At 45.0% G+C, this 14,855-nt stretch overlaps 1 protein-coding gene across 2 annotated transcripts in view; it reads right to left on the bottom strand.

The window, feature by feature from the left end:
* The window catches only part of SCML4 (Scm polycomb group protein like 4), a 118,375-nt gene that overhangs the window by 13,663 nt on the left and 89,857 nt on the right, over nt 1-14,855 (bottom strand). For both annotated transcript variants that reach the window (XM_040238576.1, XM_040238575.1), the window contains 2 exons: nt 7,362-7,652; nt 619-764 (listed from right to left, as the gene is read on the bottom strand). In XM_040238576.1, coding sequence (XP_040094510.1) covers nt 619-764; nt 7,362-7,652 — 437 coding nt within the window. The remainder of the gene's footprint in view (nt 1-618; nt 765-7,361; nt 7,653-14,855) is intronic.

Below are 14,855 nucleotides of genomic sequence, written 5' to 3'. Positions count from 1 at the left end.
ATGAATTCTTCCTAAAGCTTCCAGAAAGATGTCAGCCCCACCAACACCATGGTCTTCTCTCAGAGAGACCCCTGTCAGACTTCTGACCCACTGAATTGTAAGATAATAAATTTCTGTCGTTTTCAGTTACTACATTTGTGGTAACTGGTCACAGCAACAATTGTAACCATGACACAGAAGCCTTGGCAGATAAAATACTAATTATTACCAGTGAAAAAAATTTACCATCTTTACATATTTTAGAATCTCCTAAATAATGATACAAATGCCTGCTAACCAAAGGCCATCTTCAAGCCAGGCATTGTGCATTTTTGCATTTAATCCTCAAAGTAGCTTAAGAATAGGCACTGTTAGTTTGCTGGCACTTTGTAGGTGTGTTACCAATGTTTGCTGAATGCACAAATAGACGGGCGAGAAAACGGGACTCCTGATAAAGACCAAGTGAGGGAACAGATGGGACAAACGTGCCTTCAGTACAAGACTAAGTGGCTGTTCTGCTCTGAGAAACCTGTGGTCCCATCTGGCCTCCCTTGAATGGAGCCCCCAGGGTGTAGTGCAGACGCTCCCCCACCCCACAGCTCCCTGAACCCCACCCCCAAGGCCCACCACGGTGCATACATGCTTCCGGAAGAGCTCCACATGGGGCCCCAGAGCCTGCGGGTCTGCGTCTTTCAGGAACCAGACCACATCCTCCACGGACCAGCTGGAAGGGTTCCTGCTCCTTGGCCGCTGGGCATCCTGCCTGTCCGGAGAAGGGTTTGAGGCTGGAGGGGAGAGCACAGAGAGGGAGGCCGTGAGGCTGCAGGCTTGGGCTCGATGCCCACCTGGTGCCGCCTGCCCCTTGGCTGGCCCTTGAGTCCAAGGTGGCCTGAGTGATCTCCTGTGACCAAGTGAGGCTAGAAGTGCACCGGACGCGGCTCACAGAGGCAGCCCTGCACCCCCTCATCTATACAGGGGAGAGCACTAGAAGAGGGATTTCCTCCAGTGGTGGAAATGCTGACCCATGCTAGACTTCAAAGACCCCTCCTGACCACTTGTCTCCGTGGGCCCCGGACCTCCTGTGACCCAGGCCTTGGTGGCCAGAGAACGCTTATTATGATAGGCTCTGGACTGCTGTGATGCCAAAATGACATCAGGTCCTGTGTGACTTCACTGGCATCACCCTGAGATGACGGGTGCATTTCGGGGCTTGTCCTGGGTCTCTACTGCCCTAGGCCTCTACTGTCTCTTCTTGGAAGCCCTGTCTGTAAGAGGTCTGTATCCTGTGCCCACACTGAGCACCTCCCCAGCCCTCAGTTCTGCCGAAGCACTCACTCCAACCTCCCCACTAGACGGGGTTCCTGGACAACAGGAGCCTGGTCCTGTGCCTGGTCCATGCTGGTCAGGGACATGAGTTGCATTGTGGCATAAATGCTTTCCCCTCAGGGCAGATTAAAAGGTGCAGGATCAGTAAAGGAGAAAGAGAGTAGGGAGTCAGTATTTAGGCAATATTTGGGGGTGGTTTTTTTTTTTTGTATGTCCCAAACTAATCCATCTTCTTTCTCTAGAAGCAGCATCTCCTCCTCTTCATGCTTCTGAAACCTCAGTGATCTACCTTTTATCTGCTCCTCGAATTTAATTATTCTGAAGCTCTTAGAAGGATGCCTCTCACAGGGATCTCCTCTCTTCCATCCCTGCTGATTACAGCATGGGGTTCATCCAGCCTGGCATTCCACATGATGTTCTCTGCATATAAGTTAAATAAGCAGGGTGACAATATATAGCCTTGACATAGTCGTTTCCCAATCTTGAACCAGTTTGTTGTTACATGTCCAGTTCTAACTGCTGCTTCTTGACCTGCATACAGGTTTCTCAGGAGGCAGGTAAGGTGGTCTGATAGTCCCATCTTTTTAAGAATGCTCCACAGTTTGTTGTGATCCACACAGTCAAAGGCTTTAGTGTAGTCAATGAAGCAGATGTTTTTCTGAAATTCTCTTGCTTTTTCTATGATCCAACGGATGTTAGCAATTTGATCTCTCATTCCTCTGCCTTTTCTAAATCCAGCTTGTACATCAGGAAATTCTTGGTTCATGTGCTGTTGAAGCCTAGCTTGAAGGATATTGAGCATGACCTTGCTAGCATGTGAAATGAGTACAATTGTGTGTGTGCTGTTGAAGCCTAGCTTGAAGGATATTGAACACAACCTTGCTAGCATGTGAAATGAGTATAACTGTGTGGTAGTTTGAACATTTTTGGCATTGCCCTTCTTTGAGATTGGAATGAAAACGACCTTTTCCAGTCCTGTGGTCACTGTTGAGTTTTCCAAATTTGCTGGCATACTGAGTGTGGCACTTTCATAGCATCATATTTTAGGATTTGAAATAACTCAGCTAGAATTCCATCAACTCCACTAGCTCTGTAGTGATGCTTTCTAAGGCTCCCTTGACTTCGCATTCCAGGATATCTGGCTCTAGGTGAGTGATCACACCATCGTGGTTGTCTGGGTCATGAAGATCTTTTTTGTACAGTTCTCCTGTGTATTCTTGCCACCTCTTCTTAAGCTGTTTATCCTTCCTCCTTTCCAAAGAAGTTCTACTAGCCATCAAAGCCCAAGTAGACCCCTTCACAGGCAGCATTTCCATATCCTGCCATCTGGAAGTCACCTTCCTCTACTTTTAACCCCCAAATCTTTGTTCTTCTCTTAAAGATGCTCTCCACATTCTGCTTAGTATTACCATTATGCATGTGCTTGCCTGTAACCTCCAGTTATCTTTAAATTCTTGAGGATGATCTTTTTCATCTTCCCCCTAGTCATCCACAGACACCTAATGAGCATCTCTTCTGTACCAAGTCCTGGGCTAAGAGTTTGGTGGAAAATGTAATCCTCTCATTATGTGCGTGCATGCTAAGTCACTTCAGTCGTGTCTGCCTCTTTGCAACCCTGGACGGTAGCCAGCCAAACTCCTCTGTCCACGGGATTCTCCAGGCAAGAATACTAGAGTGTGTGGCCATGCCCTTCTCCAGAGTATCTTCCCAACTCAGGGATCGAACCCATGCCTCTTACATCTCCTGCGTTGGCAGGCAGGTTCGTTACCACTAGTGCCACCTGGGAAGCCTAGAATCATCTCAATACAGGGTTTATAATCATTGACTCCTCCATGGCTCCAAGCAAATATATTTGTAATATGGGTTCAATGAATGTAAAACAAATCAATACACTTCGCAAAAACAGCATTAGTAATTTACACAAAAGCTTTGTGTGTGTAATCTTTCATCTTATTTTCAGGCTGTGAACAATGAAGCAGCTTCCCTACAGAGTAATTCTAAGTTCATAGTTGAGAAGACTTCCTTTCCATTTATGTTCTTTAATCTCAGGGTGCAGCGGTTTTCTGCTGTCTCTTTTTTCCTCCTCTTTTCAATGTGCTTGAGAAGGGCACAGCTATGCATTGGTGCTGAGAAAAGTACATTATCACATTGCTGTGTCTATCCTCAATACAATGGTTTGGTTGAGAATTGGATTTTCTTTGAGATTTTCCCTGCCTTTTCCTTGTTAGACCTGGAAGGGTCCCCTTAGGTGATCTGGCATAAGGTGTGTGGGGGGGTGCATTTTGCCAGGAAACTGTTAATGTACCCTGGGGCTCTCTGAATGTGGATGCATGCTTATTAGAGATGATTTCATTGCATTTAAGGACATCTGCACTCAACAAGGGGAGGAGGAACCACGGAAATCGCATTTGCCTTTGGAGCCTGCCCCATCAGAGTGTCGGCAGTAATCAGGGTGATAATAGATGCTCTGATTACAAAGGCGGGAAGCCTTCAGTGCCAAGGATGATTTTTAGAGTGATCAGAGCAGAGGTCAAATCTAATTTCCCATGTTTGACAGGAAGGAAAAACACCAGACCGACTCACAACACCATCCGTGGGAGCCTAAGGTCCTCTGAGCAAGGCCAGGGAAAGGCTCTCTCTGTGAGCCACAGCCATGGAGTTGAGCAAGGGGTCTGGCTTGTCTTTAGGGTGAAGCTCTCCAGGCAATGAGTGTGGAGGGAAAGGGGCTCCGCTCCTGGCACCTGGTCCTAGCTGTGGGCATTTTCATGTTTCCTCTCTGAGGAGCCTTAGAGTCACGCAAGACAGAGAGGAGCAAGAAGCTGTCACACCTAGAGACCAGCTCAGGATCCAAAGCGAACTAGCTCTAGGAGGGAGAGGGAGCTTTCCAGCCTCTGCCATGCTCACACAAAGATAATAACCACACAGTCCCTCCAGCTGCTGTCAGGCTGTCGGAAAGACACATGGGTCTGGGCTGACATAGCCAGACTAGGCAGATGTGACTGCACAGTGGTCAGACATGATGGATGTGGAAAAAATCTTGTTCCTAAAAGAACAGAGCATGCAAAGCATTCGCTGATTGCCTTTGTGAAAGGGGGGCATTCTCCAGTGTGGAGAACTTGGTGCATAGTCAGGTCTGTTCCCTGGGTGCTGCTGGAGACATGTGCAGAGTGAAACCCAGGTGTGAATGGATGTAGGATGAAGGTGGTGGTGGCTCTCTCTAATGCTGAATTCACACCCACCAGGAATGCAAGACTGTGAATCCATCTAAAGTAATTCCGGACACCATCACAGCCCGGTCTGCCTGCGGCTGCCTGTGTATCACTCTGTCTCACACAGGCCCACAAGCACATGCATAATTTCCTTTTGCTTACTCATAATCCAGAAGACACTTTTTAGCTCATGATAGAGTCCAGTGAAAGAAGAGAAGGATCAATGAGCCAGGAGTCAGAGGCCCCTCCACCCACCACCGTGTGAGTGTGTCTGTGCTTCTCTGCTGGGAAATGAGGAGGAGTTGGGAAGGATCGCCAAGGTCCTCTCAAACCACAGCCTGTCCTGGGCAACATGAAGGCACTACATTCTCACACCTCTAAAGCCTTATCAGCATGTCTGTGTGCAAAGTGCAGTGAATGAGAGCCAGTGGCCAGGTTTCCAACCTCTTCCTGGACCAGATCATCTTATTCTTCATGGGCTTCAGGTTCTTCACCCTGTTTCTTGAGAGTATTGTAAGAATCATGTGATTCTGTGGCTTTGGGCTGGAGCCTGACAACAAGCATCCTGAGGGGAAGCCCATCGGCTTCCAAAAGGGGCCCCTCGGTTTTGTTTGTTAACCATCTGTCTTTCTGCAATTGGAAACTGTCTGAGAACAGGGCCCGTAACTGTCTTGCTCACAGCTCCACCCTTAGACCTTAGACAAGCATATCGTGCTCCATGAGTATATGCTGGCCAGGACTGACCAAAATCCCTCTGAGTCTTAGTTACCTCAACAAATACCTACCACACTGTGAGGATTAAATGGGATAATGTGAAGCATTAAACAGTAAGGATTAATCAAAGGTAGCTGCTAGTCTTCTTATTGTTATACGTCAATACCATAGGAGTCAATAGATTCGTCTTCCCGAGTTCTGTGACCACCATCTCACGTCCTTGTTCAGAAACGTCTGATTTCCACAGAGTAAAAAAAGCCCAATCTGCAATTTGGTTTGAACCCCAAATTTTCCAGCATGACTTCCATCCATGTCCCTGCACAAACTCTTCTCATTCCTCGGAATGAATAAGCCCTACTACACCTTCGCTCACTTTACCCCCTGCCCCACATAGAGTTCTGTTCCCATTCTTCTTTTTCTGGCTGAATCATTCTCTATGCACCACCCAAGGCCGTACCCTATAGACTCAAACTCAAACCCATGGAAAGCATGTAAGTGGTAAGGTGAGAACAATGTTGAAGTCATTTCAATTCTGAAGCTTGGACGCACTCGCAGTTGGGAATTCTACAGCATCTCCTGTTATCCAAAACCTCTTTATATTACTAGTTCTTAGTGAGTATATCTTGGATGAGAGACAGAGGTGAGCTCTCAGCTTTTCACCTGAGTATCAGCAAAAAACAGGAAAATGTGTCCTATGAATACATCCCTTGAGTCCATGGGCAGAGGCGATATATCAAGACAGTAGTAGTCCAGGGTAAGTATTCACGTGATACCTACCTTCTCACACAGTCTCATATCAGTTTCTGATTTCTGCAGGTTTAAACCATTAAGGTTAGCACCATGGGGGAAAATCCATTTCTAGGTCCCTTCCAGTTTTATGACTTGGGTCAAACCCTCTTAAAGAAATATGGTTTCTTAATACCGACTGCTTTCATTTGGGATGCAATTTCAGAGCAATACCAGGCACTTCTTTGGGCAGAGGGAAAACTTAATAGCCCTCCAGAGGGCCTGCAGCAACACCCAAGCTGGCTGTTAGGTGACAAATGTGTAGGATTTTCTCTCCTATTTTAATCTACTGCCACTCAGTTTAGCATGGTTTATCTCTATGGTTTCCACATGTGTTTAGCTGCGTAAGCTCTGTTCAAGCTACACAAATGAAGAACCCCACTCTGCAAATGTGAAGAGGCCCTGGTTACAGAGGGTGGTGTTTGAGTCCTGTCTGCTCCCATCTTCTCCAGCCTTCCCCTAGAACCTCAGAGGGACCCACTGAGGCCCACTGAACATGTGAAAACCCCAGGCATAGTTTTTGAAAGCCAGATTTGGAGCCAGCTGAAGTCAAATCCTGGCTCAATGCTTGACTGACCTCTTGATCTTCACATGCTTTATTTGTAAATCAAATCTAATAATGCCTACAATAATAATATACACCTGATATAATAATAGGGCTTCCCTGGTGGCTCATTTATAACTCATAAAAGTCATAAATAATGTATGGAAAGTGTCTGGCCCATAGTAGGTGCTCAATACATAGCTATTTAGGCTATGCCTCAGACAGACCACTTTTCTGGGGCTGCAGAGGATTTGAATTAGAGTGAGAGACCTCATGAAGCCAAGAGCTTGGCTCCTACTGTGAGATGGAAGGGGAAAAGTACGAGAGATGAGGAGACAGCACCACAGGAGGAAACAGGCAGAAGGAAGGAACATTTCTAATCAGCAGTGGCCGAAAACTGCCAGTGGGCCGAAAATTGACCCAATCCACCTGCTAGGTGCATGGGGCATGGTGGCCACAGGGCACAGCAGAGCCACAAAACGGATGATCCTGGGTCTCTGAATTGTGATACACACACCAACTATAAAAACTTCTATTGTAGCTGAGCCACTGTACATTTTGGATTCTACTTATTCCTACAGTTTAGCCTACTCTCATACACCATTGTCTTTGCTTGTGGTCAAAGGTTGAAGTCAGTTGCCTTCAAGAACAACAAAAATCCACAAGGATTTGTGGAAACATCTAATTTCCCTGTGTTCCCACATTCAAACAGGCACAGTCCCCAGTCCCTCTATACTCGGTGGTCTCAGGGCAAGGGGAGAGGAGGTCAGGTCATGGGGAAGCCAGCCCATGCGTTACATTACCACATCTGTTTCCTTCAAGAGAGGTCCCGTTCCTCTTGGGGCTGGAGCCAGGAGGCCGTAGCCCGGGTGCTGAGGGGCCTCCGGGGGACATGGGGCTGGTGCGGGGACCACCGACTGTGGTGGCTGAGCCGCCCCCAAGGTGGCCGTCTCCAGAGTTCTGCCGCTTGCAGTACAGTGAAGAGGAGGTGGGCAGGGAGCTCCTGTGGCTAAAGGCGGGGGAGGAGGGGTCCACGCCATAGCGGTTCATGCTCGCAGGGTTCAGCAGGCACTCCTCGGTGGTGACTGTTTTTGCTAGGCAAGAAGGCAGAGCAGAGATTAGAGAGCAGTCAAGAGGCCACCAGGCACTGGGTCTTGGAAAATCTTTCCCCAGCAGCACGGGTGCCACTGTGTGTGGGGATGACAGAGGAGAAGGAATGGACCCCAAGGCATACACCCCAGTAGCTCAGCTCTCAGCAGAATGACACCTGCCTCACCAACAAAGCAGACTTTAGTAGGGATTAGGACATGTGACCCTTCGTGTTCCAAGGAAAATGGGATCATCTTGGTTATTGATGAAGTGTAAATAAAATTCAAAGGTCTTTCTCCCTCTATGGCTCTGCTCCTCCAGGAGTCTCTGCCAGCTTGTTGGAATCTCCTGGCTCCCTCTTCTTTCACCCATAACCACTGCCTTCCTCACCTGGCCCAAGATTCCTGGGAGAGATCAAGCCAGAGTCACGGTGGCCCAGAGTCAGGAGAAACAACTTTGGCCTGCGTTCTGGTACAGGTGTGGCGGTGCTTCCTCCCCACACTTTCAGTTCCAGTACACAGGAGGGCACTAACCTTCCACCAAGGTGAACAAACTAGGGACATAAATGATGATGTGGATGGCCCCATGGTCCTCCCCAAACCGTGCAGATAAGAGAGAAAGAGCCCATCCAAAGTACAGAGAGAGAAGAGAACCTGAAGAGTCTGCCAACCTCCTCCTCAGCTCCCTCACCCAAGCAGATCAGGACTTTCTACACTTTTAAAGCTCATTCTTACAGCCTCTTGAACTCTATCTGTGAGCTATACAAATGGTGTGGGGCGTTTTGTTTTGTTTGAAAAGACAAGGCCTAGAGGAATTATAGGGATAGAAAGAGGAAGAAAAATATTCTAGCAATTCCTTTTCTTCTTGACCCTAGACAAGATCATATCTGTCTAACTCCATCAATAACCATCCAAATACCACACAGGACAAAAACAGATATCAGTTCAGTTCAGTTCAGTCACTCAGTCGTGTCCGACTCTGCAACCCCATGAATCGCAGCACGCCAGGCCTCCCTGTCCATCACCAACTCCCGGAGTTATGGACATCCCCAAAGCGACTTTAAAAAAGAAAAACTAATGGACCCCCCTCCCCCCTCACCAAGGCTGGCGATAAGTAAGCAAATCTGGGGCCACAAGATCCAGATATCTTCTTCTGTAAACAAGTATGGATTACTCCCACAATATAGGTATTAAAAGATAAAAACTTGACTTAATTAGGGCAACTAGCAGGTCTTCTCACATATGGGGATGCATATGGAGCTTGCCTAGAAATAAAAACCACTGCATATGGAACACAGCTAAAGTAGTGCAGTGCCTAGAGCAAATTTATACCTGTTAACATTTATATTTAAAAAGAAAAATCTTAAATTAATAACCTAATCTTCCTCAATAAAATACTGGGGTAGAGGAGGGCAAACCAAACCTAAAGCAAGTACAAGGAAGAAAATAATAAAGACTGAAGCAGAAATTAATTAAATAGAAGAAAAAAATAGGGAAAATCATGAAACCAAAGCCTGGCTCTTTGAAAAGATCAACAAAATTGACAAACTTTTTTAGCTAGATTGGCTAAGAAAAAAAGAGAGAAGACTCAAATTACTAGACTCAGAAATGAAAGAGATGACATTAACACCAAACTCAAAGAAATAAAATGGGTTATTTAAAAATATTACAATAATTACCAATAAACTAGGTAAATGGACAAACTGACAGAAAGAAATAGACAATCTGAATAGACATAAAGCAAGTAAAGAGATCAAATAGTAATCAAAAAACAAAGAAATCCCAGACTTAAATGGCTTCAGAAATTAACTCTACGAAGCATTTAAAGAAAAATTAAAACCAGTTCTTCACAAAGTCTTCCAAAAAGTAAAAATGGAGTGCTATGGACTGAACTGTGTCCCCCACAAATGTTCATATATTCAAGCTCTAGCCCCGCCCTGGGGAACTATACTTGGAGAGAGGGGCCATAATGAGACAACTGAGGTTAATTAAGGTCTTAAGGGTAGGACCTCAAACCAATAGTACTGATTAAAAAAGAAAGTACTGACAAGAAGAGGAAGAGACATGAGGGAGTCTCCCTCTTCATGCACACGCACAGAGAAGAGGCAACGTGAGGACACAGAGAGTGACTGTCCACTAGCCAGGAAGAGTGGGCCACTAGCCAGGAAGAGTGGGCCACTAGAAACTAACCCTGATGACAGCTGGATCTCAGACTGCTAGCATCCAGAACTATGAGAAAATAAAAAGTTAAAGCTACCGAGGATGAGGTTCCTATTACGGAAGCTGGGCAGACTAATATAAGGAGGGAATATTTCCAAACTCATTCTATGAGAACACCAATACCCTGACTCCAAAACTAGACAAAGACATCCCAAGAAAACTAGAGATCAGTGTCTTATTAATATGGGTACAAAAATTCTCAACAATATACTAGCAAAACAAATCCATAACATACAGAATAACTTATACATCATGATCAAGTAGGATTTGTTTCAGGGATACAGGGTTGTTTTAACATCTGAAAATCAATTAATGTGATACATGACATCATCCATTAATGTAATACATGATGATGTCCTGCAGATGGTGACTGCAGCCATGAAATTAAAAAATGCTTACTTCTTGGAAGGAAAGTTATGACCAACCTACGCAGCATATTAAAAAGCAGAGACATTACTTTGCCAACAAAGGTCCATTTAGTCAAGGCTATGGTTTTTCCAGTGGTCATGTATGGATGTGAGAATTGGATTATAAAGAAACCTGAGTGCAGAAGAATCGATGTTTTTGAAATGTGGTGTTGGAGAAGACTCTTGAGAGTCCCTTGGACTACAAGGAGATCCAACCAGTCCATCCTAAAGGATATCAGTCCTGGGTGTTCATTGGAAGGACTGATGTTGAAGCTGAAACTCCAATACTTTGGCCACCTGATGTGGAGAGCTGACTTATTTGGAAAGACCCTGATGCTGGGAAAGATTGAGGGCAGGAGGAGAAGGGGATGACAGAGGATGAGATGGTTGGATGGCATCACTGACTCGATGGATATGGGTTTGGGTGGACTCCGGGAGTTGGTGATGGACAGGGAGGCCTGGCGTGCTGCGGTTCATGGGACGCAAAGAGTTGGACACGACTGAGCATCTGAACTGAACTGCACTGACGATGTCCATTAATGTAACATACAATGTTGATAGAATGAAAACCAAAGATCATATGATTATCTCAATAGATACATAAAAAGCATTTGATGAAATCCAGTATTTTTTCATGAGAAAAACACTCAACACACTAGGAATGGAAGGGAACTTCCTCTAACTGAAAAAAAAGGCATTCCACAAAAAACCCTACACTCAGCATTATAGTTAATGGTGAAAGACTGGACAGTTTTTCTTCTAAAATCAGGAAGAACACAAAGATGTCTCTATTCTTGCTACTTCTATTCAACACTGAATTAGAGGTTCCAACCAGGGCAAATAGGTAAGGAAAAGAAAAGGCATCTAATTTGGAAAGGAAAAGTTAAATCTGTTTATGTAGAAAATTCTAAGGAATCCAATAAAACACTATTGAAATTAAGAGATAAATTCAGCAACGTTATAGGATACAAAATATGTAAATATCAATTGTACTTTAAGCTACAGTTTTTCCAGTAGTCATGTATGGATGTGAGAGATGGACCATAAAGAAGGCTGAGCACTGAAGAATTGATGCTTTTGAATTGTGGTGCTGGAGAAGACTCTTGAGAATCCCTTTTCCTGCAAGGAGATCCAACTAGATCCTAAAGGAAATCAACCCTAAATATTCATTGGAAGGACTGATGCTGAAATTCCACTACTTTGGCCACCAGATGTGAAGAGCTGACTCATTAGAAAAGACCCTGATGCTGGGAAAGATTGAAGGCAAAAGGAGTAGGGGGGTGGCAGAGGATGAGATGATTAGATAGCATCACTGTCAATGGACAAGAATTTGAGGAAACTCCAGAAAATAGTGGAGGGTAAAAGAGCCTGGCATGCTGCAGTCCATGGGGTTGCAAAGAGTCAGATACAACAGCACACACAGAGAGTAAACTGGGACCCTCACACACTGCTGATGGGAACATAAAAGTGTACAACCTCTTTGGAAACATCCTGGCTCTTTCTCAAATGGTTAAAAATGAGTTCACCATATGACCCAGCAATTCTACTCCATATATATATATTTCCAAGAAAAATGAAATGTCCACACAAAAACTTACACATGAATGTTTCCAGAAGCACTATTCATAAGAGCCAAAATGTGGAAACAACCCAAATAACTATCAACTGATGAACAGATAAACAAAACGTGGCATATCCATACAGCGGAACATTATTCAGGCATAAAAGGGATGAAGTATTGATCCACGCTACAGTCTGAATGAAGTTTGAACTCTTATGCTAAGTAAAGAAACCAGGCCACAGAATATCACATATTAAATGATTTCATTTGAATGAAATGTCCAGGATGGGCAAATCTATAGAAACACAAAAGTAGATTAGTGGTTTCTGAGGACCTGGGGATTGGGGGCGCTGGGGATCCTAGCACTGCCTGTGCTCTGTGCGCCATCGCAGCCACCCACAGCGGCCGAGAGTGCCAGGCTGCGACAGCGCCGGAGCAGCTGAGAGGAGCTACCCCACGTCTGAGGTCAGGGGCAGCGGCCGGGAGGAGCTACCCCACATCCAAGGAGAGGTGCCTGCATGGGCACAGGAGGGTCTAGAGGAGCTATTCCACGTTCAAGGTCAGGAGGGGCGGCGGTTAGGAGATACCCCTCATCCAGGTAAGGAGCAGCGGCTGCACTTTGCTGGAGCAGCCGTGAAGAGATACCCCACACCCAAGGTAAGAGAAACCCTAGTAAGATGGTAGGTGTTGCAAGAGGGCATCAGAGGGCAGACACACTGAAACCATACTCACAGAAAACTAGTCAATCTAATCACACTAGGACCACAGCCTTGTCTAACTCAATGAAACTAAGCCATGCCCATGGGGCCACCCAAGATGGGCGGGTCATGGTGGAGAGGTCTGACAGAAAGTGGTCCACTGGAGAAGGGAATGGCAAGCCACTTCAGTATTCTTGCCTTGAGAACCCCATGAACAGTAGGAAAAGGCAAAATGATAGGATACCAAAAGAGGAACTCTCCAGGTCATTAGGTGCCCAATATGCTACTGGAGATCAGTGGAGGAATAACTCCAGAAAGAATGAAGGGATGGAGCCAAAGCAAAAACGATACACAGCTGTGGATGTGACTGGTGATAGAAGCAAGATCCAATGCTGTAAAGAGCAATATTGCATAGGAACCTGGAATGTCAGTTTCATGAATCAAGGCAAGTTGGAAGTGGTCAAACAAGAGATGGCAAGAGTGAACGTTGACATTCTAGGAATCAGAGAACTAAAATGGACTGGAATGGGTGAATTTAACTCAGATGACCATTGTATCTACTACTGCAGGCAGGAATCCCTTAGAAGAAATGGAGTAGCCATCATGGTCAACAAAAGAGTCCAAAATGCAGTACTTGGATGCAATCTCAAAAACGACAGAATGATCTCTGTTCATCTCGAAGGCAAACCATTCAATATCACAGTTATCCACGTCTATACCCCAATCAGTAATGCTGAAGAAGCTGAAGTTGAACGGTTCTATGAAGACCTATAAGACTTTTTAGAACTAACACCCCCAAAAGATATCCTTTTCATTATAGGGGACTGGAATGCAAAAGTAGGAAGTCAAGAAACACTTGGAGTAACAGACAAATTTGGCCTTGGAATATGGAATGAAGCAGGGCAAAGACTAATAGAGTTTTGCCCAGAAAATGCACTGGTCATAGCAAACACCCTCTTCCAACAACACAAGAGAAGACTCTACACATGGACATCACCAGATGGTCAACACCGAAATCAGATTGATTATATTCTTTACAGCCAAAGATGGAGAAGCTCTGTACAGTCAACAAAAACAAGACCAGGAGCTGACTGTGGCTCAAATCATGAACTCCTTATTACCAAATTCAGAATTAAATTGAAGAAAGTAGAGAAAACCACTAGACCATTCAGGTATGACCTAAATCAAATCCCTTATGATTATACAGTGGAAGTGAGAAGGGACTAGATCTGATAGACAGAGTGCCTGATGAACTATGGATGGAGGTTCATGATGTTGTACAGGAGACAGGGATCAAGACCATCCCCATGGAAAAGAAATGGAAAACAGCAAAATGGCTGTCTGAGGAGACCTTACAAATAGCTGTGAAAAGAAGAGAAGCAAAAAGCAAAGGAGAAAAGGAAAGATATAAGCATCTGAATGCAGAGTTCCAAAGAATAGTGAGAAGAGATAAGAAAGTCTTCCTCAGCAATCAATGCAAAGAAATAGAGGTTTCCAGAATGGGAAAGACTAGAGATCTCTTCAAGAAAATTAGAGATACCAAGGGAACATTTCATGCAAAGATGGGCTCAATAAAGGACAGAAATGGTATGGACATAGCAGAAGCAGAAGATATTAAGAAGAGGTGGCAAGAATACACAGAAGAACTGTACAAAAAAGATCTTCATGACCAAGATAATCACGATGGTGTGATCACTCACCTTGAGCCAGACATCCTGGAATGTGAAGTCAAGTGGGCCTTAGAAAGCATCACTATGAACAAAGCTAGTGGAGGTGAAGGAATCCCAGTTGAGCTATTTCAAATCCTGAAAGATGATGCCGTGAAAGTGCTGCACTCAATATGCCAGCAAATTTGGAAAACTCAGCAGTGGCCACAGGACTGGAAAAGGTCAGTTTTCATTCCAATCCCAAAGAAAGGCAATGCCAAAGAATGCTCAAACTACCACACAATTGCACTCATCTCACATGCTAGTAAAGTAATGCTCAAAATTCTCCAAGCCAGGCTTCAGCAATACGTGAACCATGAACTTCCAGATGTTCAAGCTGGTTTTAGAAAAGGCAGAGGAACCAGATCAAATTGCCAACATCCGCTGGATCATGGAAAAAGCAAGAGAGTTCCAGAAAGACATCTATTTCTGCTTTATTGACTATGCCAAAGCCTTTGACTATGTGGATAACAATAAACTGTGGAAAATTCTGAAAGAGATGGGAATACCAGACCACCTGACCTGCCTCTTGAGAAACCTGTATGCAGGTCAGCATATAGAAGCAACAGTTAGAACTGGACATGGAACAACAGACTGGTTCCAAATAGGAAAAGGAG

The sequence above is a fragment of the Oryx dammah genome, unplaced genomic scaffold, assembly GCF_014754425.2.
Source record: "Oryx dammah isolate SB20612 unplaced genomic scaffold, SCBI_Odam_1.1 HiC_scaffold_4, whole genome shotgun sequence".
Classification (NCBI taxonomy): Eukaryota; Metazoa; Chordata; class Mammalia; order Artiodactyla; family Bovidae; genus Oryx; species Oryx dammah.
This window is presented reverse-complemented; position numbering and strand designations above follow the sequence as displayed.